Below are 11,013 nucleotides of genomic sequence, written 5' to 3'. Positions count from 1 at the left end.
TGATTTCAAACAATTTATTTCTGAGAACATCGTCTGAAAAATCACAGAAAATAAAACATTTTTTCAATTCATGGAATATACCCTTTAGTTTGTATTAATGAAAAAACAACTATCATTATTTATTCTTTAATATTGTATTAATCTGAAGTGGACTAAGGACCCACAAAGGCTAAGAACACTGCAGTGTTCTTACACTTAAGTGCTACAAAATAGAAGTATTTTAAGTTTAGAGAGCTTCTCATAAGTACTCTTTAACCTTCACATCAACCATTTTACCCACACACAGTAAAAAATTGTAAATTATAATCATTAGAAAAATACATTTTATTGTCACTTTAGGTAATGATGGCTCACGGTTTGTCTGTAAGTCTCCTGTGTGTACTCTGTACTGTATGTTGTAGAATACTGTACTAAACCGCGGGACCTTCACAAATTACAGACCCACATAACCGTGAACTTAACCTTTAAGGTCACCAGTTTAAATGACATGCTGGCTCCTTAGACCTTTGGCTTTTTGCTTCACACACCAAATAAAATCCAAACAACCAAACAAAACTAATGCTTCCTCTAATTTTGTGACGACAAAGAGGCCAGACAGACATTTGAACGTCTCCTTTCTTTCGGCGCAAAGGCTCCTGGAAGCTCAGTTTGTCATTACCTGCAGCTCCTTTCCCAGAGGGGATGACGCATTTCTGCTGGGATGTTAGGTAACATGCAGCGTGACAGTTTTTTCCCCCCCCCCTCCACTTTGAAATCATTAAAAGGTCAAGTAATTTCTGTTACCCTAAGCCTGTCCTGAAGAGTTCAGTAAAACATGACAAGGGGGAGGGGGGGGTCCTTTTTTTTTAAAGCACTTAAGCTTTACTGTACACGTATGCAGTAAAACTAAGCCAAAGAAGAATAAACTAAACCATAAAGACAAACAGAAAAGTGTAAGACTGTAACCTCGTTCAGTTATGTTTTTTTATGTCTTCCCCATCTTGTCGGTTCACTTACGCCTATTGTTATTTTTTTATGTTCTGCAGAAGCTGCAACATAAAACTAGAAGCAAAACAGAAGTGTCTTTCTTTACTCAGTATCCTGTGGCGGTTCAGTAAAGGCAGATTTATTATTTATGCATGCTACACCTATTCAATGATATTCTTTAGTGTGAACCTGTGTGGACAGGTTTCTTCCTCGTTCAGAAAAGTGAACAAATGTTTTGAAATCGTGTGTTTCCTTCTCCGACTCCCTCCGTCAACGGCTGATCGTGTACACCGCATCGCCGACCCGCATGGTCCCCGTCCTCTTCACAGTGTGCAGCTGTCCAAACAACGGAGCCGATTTGTAGATGTGTTTCTCGGATGGTTTGCACAGGCGATAGCTGTGGGAGAATTGTCATCAGCATGAGTTCAAAGGCAGTTAGGTGGGAGATCGCTTTGGGATAAATGCCACCATGAAGCAGCATGAGACATACTGTATATAGAAGCATTTTAGTACTTTAGTTTTTCTAAAGTGTTATCTTAAAGAGCTGGGTGTTAAGACCCTTTTGAGCGTACTGAATGTATTTTAAACATATTTATTCGCCCTTAGTTATTTAGATTTCACTGAATCCAACTCCAACACAAACAGCTCAGATTCCCTTCTGTCTTCTCTCAGTCCGTTCAGATGCTATTAACATACATTTTAATTATTCATGAGCTCCTGATTGGTTGGATTTGTCGCCTGTATTTCTCCTTTTCCATTGAGCCAGTTCCAGGCCTGGTTCGGAGCCAGTGCCTACTTCAGAACCCGTTCTTTGCCTTTGAACGGCAAAAAGTCCTGGTCCTACTCTTTCCTGGTCTAGGACCACAGACACTCTTGTCAGGGGCTGGGGTGGGATTGTGACCATCAAAAGCGGCTGAAGCTTTGTTGTAAAGTTAAAAATCTTTTTATCATTTATTAGATTTGTGTAACTGCAATGTGATCAATACCAGCACAGTTAGTGATACATAAATTACAGTCTCAAAGCCAGGAGCAACTTTGGCAGAGAGTTGTTATTGTGATTGTTGTTCTGCTCGGCGTTAGTGTCGCTGGGGAATTGATAAAAACCTTTTTTTTTTTTTTTTTTTTTTTTAAATTGTGTTTTATTGTAGATTAGGAATTAGGAAATCTCTCTTGAATACAGAAAAATGGACTTATTAGTCGATACTTTAGAAAATACTAACGACCCAAATGCAGAGTTCAGGCAGGTTAATAGTCAGGCAAGATTCCAGCAACTACAAAATAACTACAAAATACCACAGCTAGAAATGAAGAAACCACAATGGCCGCAACCAATCCAGCAAACCAGGCAACAAAGAACTTGCCATTTTCATAACTATGCTAACAGGAACAACAGAAAAGGTAGGTAGCTGCACAATTTCTATCCAACAGGAAGAGTGAACTACGTCAGAATCTCCTCAAACTTGGAGCCAGAATCGTGTAAAATCACAGCGAGTCTACATATAACTGGAAACGAGTTTTTAAACCACCCTCATCTGAGATGGTATCGTCTAGCTTGTGATTGACTGATTAGGTGAGTGGGAACAGCTAAGATTTGCCCGATGGAAAATAACAGGGCTTCTCATGAGCAGAAATGTCACATATGAACCTTACAAACTTACCTTTTTAGTGTTTCCAGTGGCTCTTTTCTGGTGATTACACCAGTTTCAGGATCCACTGTGGTGAGAATACACCTGGGAATAAAAGGTTACAGGTAAGATACAATCCCCTGTTAACAGATTTAAAAAAAAAATGTTGCATTTTAACAACAAATAAATACTTCAACTAACAATCCTTTCTGAATTTCCTCCAGGGAATCAAACTCCAAACCTCAGCAGTGACCACACACACACCACTTTTTGGTAACTGAAGTGAATCTACGTCTGGTTAAAAAATTGTGTGAAGCATCAACCACGCTACCTTCCACACGACATTACACGCTGCAGTCGAACACTGCCAATCTGGATCTCTTCCCACGAATCCTGAAAAAGCAAAGCAGTTGGTTTTGGAGTTGGAGATAATTTTAGTCCACGCTGCTCACACTGAAAAGGGCGAGGTATTAGTCACAAGCAAAGGACCAGATGACAATTTTTCAGAGAGGAGGGAAAAAGAAAACAATACCTCATGGGCTGCAGTGTAGAGACACATAGGATCTGTTCATTTTAAGACCTTTTGTGGTTCTAGTCTAATATTTACGACTCTGTCTAATATGTTTTTCTTTCTAATCTTGTAGCCAAACAGTGGAATTGGCACATTTAGCATCATTTTTACTACAGATGGGCGTCGTGTGGTTAAAAGCTGAACAGCTCACCTCAGCAAATGGCTCACAGTCACTTATCACAATGTTTGGGCGGAAACGCTCCACTGTGACCCCTTTCTCCATTTTGCTGCTGAGATTCTCAACAGAGGCCTCGGACAGCAGCATCACAGGTGCAACATCTGGGTAGGCCACCCGCTGGATAAATGAGAAAACATCTCGATCACAAATGACAACTAGCCTGTGATTGTGATTTAGCCTTTGTGAATTGATTTCTGTGTTGGTAGAACACTTCAGTGTAGTAATACATGAGTCCAAAACACCAAAAGGACAGAAATTAGCATCAAGTTGTTTGCCGTTAACATGAAATTCCCTGTCGTTCAAGTTGAAAACGAGGTTGTGAGTCTGGGATCCTCTATCTTCTTACCATCCTTGATCTGAGAGTGGATCAGGCTGTGATTTGGCTCATATGGGGTGAGGAGTTCAGTAATTTAATTTAAAGCAAAACCCTGTTAAACCTCGAATGCCATTAGTAATACATAAGTAATTCTAAAATGAACAGGTGGCCAATGAAGGGAGGCAACGGTGGGGGTGGTGTGAACTGAATTTAAAATGACATGCTCCCCGATGTCATAAGTAGAGGTTGGATGCTAGAACTGAGCCTGATGGGATCTGTGGGTACCTGAGGGTTCCTGAGGGTTCCTGCCAGGTTCTGACAGAAATTTAGAAATCGTGTTCAGGATGGGTTTGGTCACGCAGTTTAGGATTAAAACCTGTACTTATACTATACAGACTACACATATTCAAGTTTCTTCCTTATTCTAATTTAAAGTGGAATTAAACAGCCTATAGTGGCAGCTCTGTTGGGCTCTGGGTTGGGTACGGACGGAAGAATGTCCCAGTCCATGACCTAATTACAAGGTGAGCACACAAACCTGTGTAAAAATGTAAGTTTATTTAGAAATTAAGGATGAATTATGGATTATGGCTGTCCCCATATGGAAGGATGTATTTTGAAAAAATTAATGGTCCTAGAAGCCTTGTGGCACACCATACGTAAAATGAGGAGTGACCAATAGAGATGATTGAATCCAGCAAACTCCTCATGCGAGAACCAGTCAAAGGAGCAGATTTGCTCTTAAGTGACAGATGGGAGAGATTTAAGAGAATCTTTGATATTAATATTATACTACTACTATACTTAACGTTTTGTCCAAAAGAAATTCACACATAGTTTAGATCTGTTGTACATCTCATTACCAGACAGACATCATCACAGGGGGAAACAGAGTTACACTAATCATTGAGGACAAAGGTCAGCATGGCTTAAGTCAAAGTGTAAATACTGGACAAAATCATATCCAACACAAGTACCACAAATAATAATAATAATAATAATAATGATAATAATAATAAAAAAGGTCGTATGCAGACCATGGTTTACACTCACAACTCATTTTAGTACCCTATATTTTTTACAGTTTGGGCTTTAGTGTAATATGATCAGCCTGCTGAGTGCAGAAATGTTAGTGATTGATTTATTTAATTACTTTATTATTTTAAATCACTCTACACTGCCTCAATTTCTTTCTGAATTTATTTTTGCATTATATGACTGTTTTTTCTTCTATCTGAGTGTGTGTATGCATATTAAAACCTGTTATGGACTGTGTGGACACAGCTGCATGTAAGGGGCATAGATTTTATCTTTGTTTCTTGAAGTACCAGTAGATGTTCTTGTTTCTTTTTTTTGCTGTCGGATCTTGCAGGGCAAGAAGATACAAATTTACGCTGGTGCCCTGCAGGGCTGCTGTGTTTCTGCACTGTTATGTTCCCTGTATGCAAATGACTGTACCCACATGCAGTTGCAACATGTGTCAGTTTTCAGTTAAAAACCTTTGATTTGCTCCTGATGCTCGAGTTCCTGGGCGTGTAACAAAAACAGAATCAAGATAAAGGAGGGAGGTGCCCACTCTTGTGAGCTGAAGTAGTGATCCATCGTAATCCTTATCTAAACACTGGGAGACTAAACCCATAATTACACACTGGGAAAAACATGTAAAGATGGGAAACCAACTACTGATATTGCAGGAAAAAGCTGAAATGGGGAAAAAAGTTGGATCACCAAAGATTAGATTTTTTTCAGAAACCCATGAAATGTGCCTTCTAAAGGGAAGCTATGTAGAAATTGCACATTTGCTATAAAAAGCCTGTCCTGTCTTTTTACATTTGGCCATTTAGCAGACACTTATCCAAAGCGACTTACAAGTGCGGCACAAGGCAAGTAAAAATCTAAGTCACGGACAAAATCTCAAAAAAAAAAAGTCCTTTCAGAATGTTTCATGCAATGCAAGTGCACGAAAGAGCAGAGAATATTTTGATTAATATATTTAAGTGCATAGGAAGGTGCAGAAGAGTTCTGTTTTTAGCAGTTTTTTAAATATTGGGCGTGAGCGTGCAGAGTTTGCTAGCTCGTTCCACCACTGGTGGGATCACTGAGCAGAAGAGTTTTGCTTGGTGTCTTCTGTGAGTTGCTGGGAACACTAGATGTCGTTCGTGGGCAGAGCACAGCAGATGGGAGGGGTATTAAAACTGAATGGGGGAGGTAAAAGCAGCAGCTGTTGAGTTGACCATCTTGTAGGCATGAGACAGAGCTTGGAACCTGATGTGGGCAGCTACAGGAGCTCTGCCAGTGTACAGATCTTAAGATTGGTGTGACATGAGTCCTTTTTGGCTGATCAAAAATGTGGCATGCTGCCGCATTCTGGATCATCTGCAAGCATTTGTGCGTACCAGTAACCCCATTCACAGGGCATTGCAGTAACCAAGACAAGATTTTCTGGCCGAAAGAAAATCTGGGGGAAAAGCTGATTCAGAGATCCCCAGGTCCTAGAGTGGGGACAAGAGGATCTGATGGTTCACAGTGTCAAAGGCTGCAGATAGATCGAGTAGGATTAAGACCGAAGACCGACCTGCGGCTTTTGCAGCCCGCAGAGATACTGTAACATCATGCCATCAAGAGTGCCATTTCTGTGGAGGGACCACTCTTGAAGCCAGACTGGTTGACATCGAGGATGTTATTCTGGGAAAGAAAGTCTGAGAGTTGATTGAAGACTCGTTCCATGGTCTTGTCCAGAAATGGAAGAAGAGAGACGGGTCTGTAACAGCATGTCAAGCTGGTAGTTGGTAATCTGACCCCCCCTCCCACCACTCTCTTCAACGTACAATTTTCAGCTTCACAAAAAACCCAACAAACAAACAAACAAAATTAAGAACAGAACCTCTTACATCTCGTATATATGAGAAATAACTTCAGCAGCAGCTTTCTGGGAGCTCAGACACACACACAAACCTCTGACACTAACTTTTACTTTGCACATTTTATTATATTTAGGTTATTTTAGCCTTTAATTACACACCTTTCGTCGCTGATGTTTATTGTTATAATTATGGTATGGTGTGCACGTTGGAATGTGTTATATACTGTACATGGTTCTGTCTGTTCTGTTGCACTGTGAGCACACTGAGGGAAATTCCAAACTACCTCTGTTGTAATGGCAATAAAGTTACCTTATTCTACATTTCAGTACTTAAATATGATAATATCCAAGCGCAAGACTATCTCAGTGACTGTTGTCTTCCTGACCTCCTTACTCATTATTTGTTTTGATTTGATTTGTTTTAGAAAGAGCATCTAACTTCATGCAACCTGAATGATTCCCTCGTTTTTTTGGGTTTTTTTTTCTGCCACAGTGCAGCGCTGTTCCGCTGACATGTCGCTGACAGATGTTCGATTAACATTTTCTGGCTACACTAACATGACTACGCTGAATTACTGTAGTTGGCTGATTTTTGACAGCAGACTTCAAAGCTCGATGGAGCAGGAATTTCTGGCACAACGTCACTTCTGCCAAGGTGCATGGACAATGGAAAGCAAACCGACAAGGTTAAAACTCCAGCAACACTTGCAGTAAAAAGAACAGTGTTATTACCAAATCAATGTGTTTCCGCTTGGAAATATGTGTAAAGGCCATGAAAACTCCCAAAGATGCTGATCTTGTAATAAACTGTTTTTTCTATTGCAAGTTGTCTTAAACCTTAACCTTAGCAGACTAGTGGCTTTGAACATTTATTTTTTTAACTCATGCCTTAAAAAGACTCACAGAGACAAAGTCTTAGGGACAAAAAAATGTCAATGTGCTCTCGCAGGACGCCTAATGTTGGATTTCTCAATCCAAGGAGAACTAAAGCCAACACAAATAGCAGAGTAGTATTGTCAGTAAGAGATGCATGACATTAGATTTAAAAGCAAACGCTGGAGGACTTATTACCTCACTTGGTGGGAAAACAGGCTCACTGTCCACAGATCGTCTGGCCTTCATCTGAGGTTCAAAGTGCACCAAGCGACATGTTTTATCTGCCCCCAGATAGCGAGTGAGCCAGCAGGACACTTCGTCACCACAATCGCGTCCCTGGATGTCGGAGCTGAACACTCTGCGGGACAAAAACAACGAGGAGCTTTTTTTTTTTTTTTTTTTTTTTAGGTTTAATAGCATATATAATTTCCTTGGATGAAACACTAGAGATGCAGAATTGATTTCAGATTATGTTGATCATTAAGCAGTACTGTAAATATTCATTGGTGTCACTTTTTTCAGGTAAATTTATAATAAGAAATTTTTCAGAATATTAAAACTTTATTTTAGACAAAATAAAGTTTTGCCAAGCTGCAGAATAATAGTTACTAGAAAAATTATGAATCTCCAACATTGAGCAACCAGCTATTTGACTGGTGTTCGATGTTGACCTGCAGTCGATGATGGGGTTATCGGGCTGTTTGATCGGGAAACTCAGCTCGTCCATGTTTGGTCCGTTCAAATAAACCTGACCTCCGTCGCACGAGAGAGACACCAACACCAGACGAGGTTCCTGTCTGGCCGTCACCATGTGCCCGTCCTCTGTCACCACCAGCCAGTGTCTGCAATCAAAACAAACACAAACGTGGGTTTTCCGCATTTGCATCATTTGGCCTCGCAGGGTCATTTCCCAGTGTCACTGGACCTGAACTCGGGCTTTTCACAGACCTGAGAGAAAATCAAGTAAAAACAAGACACGATGGATGACAGCACAGAGAACCATAGATTCAGCAGCACTTCTGACTCATGCAGAAATCCCAGCTTTACGTCACATTTTATTTCTATCCACTGATAAGAAATTGAAAAGTATTAGTTCATATTAGTTCACTAAAATTAAAAGTAAAAGTACTATTGATTGATATTAATGATTGATTGCAAGAATGTGCTCGTTACTTTGATGTGACACCTAATAATGAGGCAGCTAATTCTAACAACCTACTATGGTGTTTTAATTATCATACGGTGCCTTGAAAAAGTATTTATGCCCCTTCAACTTCTCCATTTTGACACGTTACAACCACAAATGTAAATATATTTAATTGGGATTTAATGTGAAAGACCAACACTAAGTGGCACGTAATTGTAAAGTGAAAGGAAAACGATAAATGGTTTTCAAAATGCTTCACAAATAAATAGCTGAGAAGTGTGGCGTTGTGGAGACGTTTAAAGCAGGGTTAGGTTATAAAAGTATACAACCTATCCTGTTTGCAGTTTGCGACAAGCCATGTGAGAGACACACCAAATCTGTAGAAGAAGGTGCTCTGGTCAGATGAGGTCAAAATTGAACTTTTGACCTTAATGCAAAAGGCTATGAGTGGCAGAAACCTAACCCTGCACATTACCCTGAAGACACCGACCCCACCGTGAAACATGGTGGTGGCAGCATCATATTGTGGAGATGCTTTTCTTCAGCAGTGACGGAAGCTGGTCAGAGTTGATGGGAAGATGGATGGAGCCAAATACAGGCCATTCATAGAAGAAAACCTGTAAAAGACTGGGATGGCAGGAGGTTTACATCAAAGCATACTAATGTGTTAGAATGGCCCAGTCAAAGTCCAGGCCTGAAAATTGCTGTTCACAGACGCTCTCCCTCCAATCGGACTGAGCTTGAGCTATTTTGCAAAGACGAATGGGCAAACGTTTTACTCTTTAGCTGTGCAAAGCAGGTAGAGACAAACCCCAAAAGACTTGCAGCTGTGATTGCAGCAAAAGGTGGTTTTACAGAGTATTGACTCAGAAAACTCATTACTCAAGTCCTCACCTAAAAAAAAAACAAAAAACAGTCCATAACAAGTAGAAGTAGCATTTTAAATTCTTTACTCAAGATGTGGCATGTACAAAAGTATGCCAGTAATAAAACTGCATTTTGAGGTTTTTTGTTTAAATACAGTGGAGTATTTACTGTATGCAGCTAATGTACTTACCAACTTACTGCACAGAGAAAGCAGTGTGATAGAATAAAATCTATTACTCTGAGCATAAAAGTGTATTATTAACTTTCCAGCACCTGAGGATTCTTTTTTTTAAGATATACTTATTGAACAGTTGGGCAATAATTGTGTCAGATGCACAGGCTCTTTTGATGATTGGACATATGAAGCCAGAATATGAAAACCGGAATCATTTTTGGAAATATTGGTGTCAAATCTTTGATTGCTGAATTGGAAGACGAAGATGTTTTTGTTTTTTTTTTTGTTTTTTTAACTGCATGAGAAGAAAACTGAAAGACTGAAAGCTTCAGACACAGCAGTGGAAACAGAATATCGAAATTATTAAGTATTTCAGTTTTCTTTTTTTAACAAGCGGTGGTTTTGTGGAATAGTTCTCCATGTGTGTAGAGAATAATGGAATTAAAACCGAGTTGGTGGTTTGGTTTTAGGTGCAGGTTTCTTGTGACCGGGGCTGTAGTCTACAGCGGGCACTCACCGGTCCCGCAGCTCCCCGCTCCTGAAGCCCAGTTTCTGGCACTCGGCGACCGCCACAGGCACCGCTCTGCCAGACTTCAGAGGGTGAATGAGGAGCTGCGACACGACGCCTACGCGAACTACTTTTTCTGTCGTTCGCAGGTATTTATATCCAAGACCGAGTCCCAGCAGAGCTACGCCAGCTCCGCCGATCACAAGAGCGGCTTTGGGATTCGCAGCCAACAGCTTCAGGCCCATTTTGGAGACTCTCACTTTCTGAGACTTTGGACCTCAGACCTCCATTTGTAACATTCACTGCCCCTCGGGCAACAGCAACACGCCCCCGGGCTCCGAGCTGCTCAGTAACTAAGTACGTTTACTCAAGCAAGTACAGTTTTGAGGTATTTGTACTTTACTGGGATATTTCCATTTTAGCCTACTTTTACTTTTACTCCACCAAACTTATTTTACAGCTCAAATTACTCGTTAGTTTCTAATACATGATGATGTATTCTGATGAATGAAGCACTTGTCAGTACACAAAGTCCGAACATCACTAACAGCACCAATATGAGGTGTCAGCATATTCAGTACTGTTTGTACTAAAGTGTTTTCTTAGTGCAGTACTTTTGAGCATGTACTGTTGTACTTCAAGTTGAGTATCAAGTTGTACTTATACTTTGTGAGGGGTACTTCTTTACAAAAATACAGTTTTTCTAGCACCTCTCCTTTTTTGCATGTCGGGGTTCTTTTCAAACTATAATAATAAATTATGATTTGTTGTGATGGATTCACCACCTGGCTGAACATAAAGTGGTCGTAACCAACCACCTCTTTTTGTTTTACACCAATACTACTAATATAAAGTTTGTCCTTTTTCAAATTACGACACATTTGATTTCATGTAGTTTTCCGGTTTGAAAGTTTGTTTTAC

The 11,013-nt window shown here is 40.1% G+C and overlaps 1 protein-coding gene across 1 annotated transcript; it reads right to left on the bottom strand.

The window, feature by feature from the left end:
- Window positions 1-10,822, bottom strand: marc1 (mitochondrial amidoxime reducing component 1). Its single transcript, XM_067479759.1, has 7 exons — window positions 10,102-10,822; window positions 8,067-8,237; window positions 7,591-7,753; window positions 3,314-3,457; window positions 2,923-2,984; window positions 2,625-2,696; window positions 1-1,363 (listed from the first exon to the last, which is right to left on the bottom strand). Exons 1-7 carry the CDS (start codon window positions 10,335-10,337, stop codon window positions 1,237-1,239), a joined length of 975 nt encoding a protein of 324 aa, XP_067335860.1. The 5' UTR covers window positions 10,338-10,822; the 3' UTR covers window positions 1-1,236.
- Window positions 10,823-11,013: the final 191 nt, after the last annotated feature.

The sequence above is a fragment of the Channa argus genome, chromosome 16 (assembly GCF_033026475.1).
Source record: "Channa argus isolate prfri chromosome 16, Channa argus male v1.0, whole genome shotgun sequence".
NCBI lineage: Eukaryota > Metazoa > Chordata > Actinopteri > Anabantiformes > Channidae > Channa > Channa argus.
The sequence above is the reverse complement of the archived record's forward strand: the minus strand, read 5'-3'. Positions and strand labels throughout refer to the sequence as shown.

Coding starts and splice junctions, on each gene's coding strand:
- marc1 (XM_067479759.1), bottom strand. CDS start 10,337: ATGGGCCTGAAGCTGTTGGCTGCGAATCCCAAAGCCGCTCTTGTGATC. Junction 7,754..8,066: donor AACCCCATCATCGACTGCAG/GTCAACATCGAA, acceptor TTTGTCCCGCAG/AGTGTTCAGCTCCGACATCC. Junction 3,458..7,590: donor CTGTTTTCCCACCAAGTGAG/GTAATAAGTCCT, acceptor TCATTTATCCAG/CGGGTGGCCTACCCAGATGT.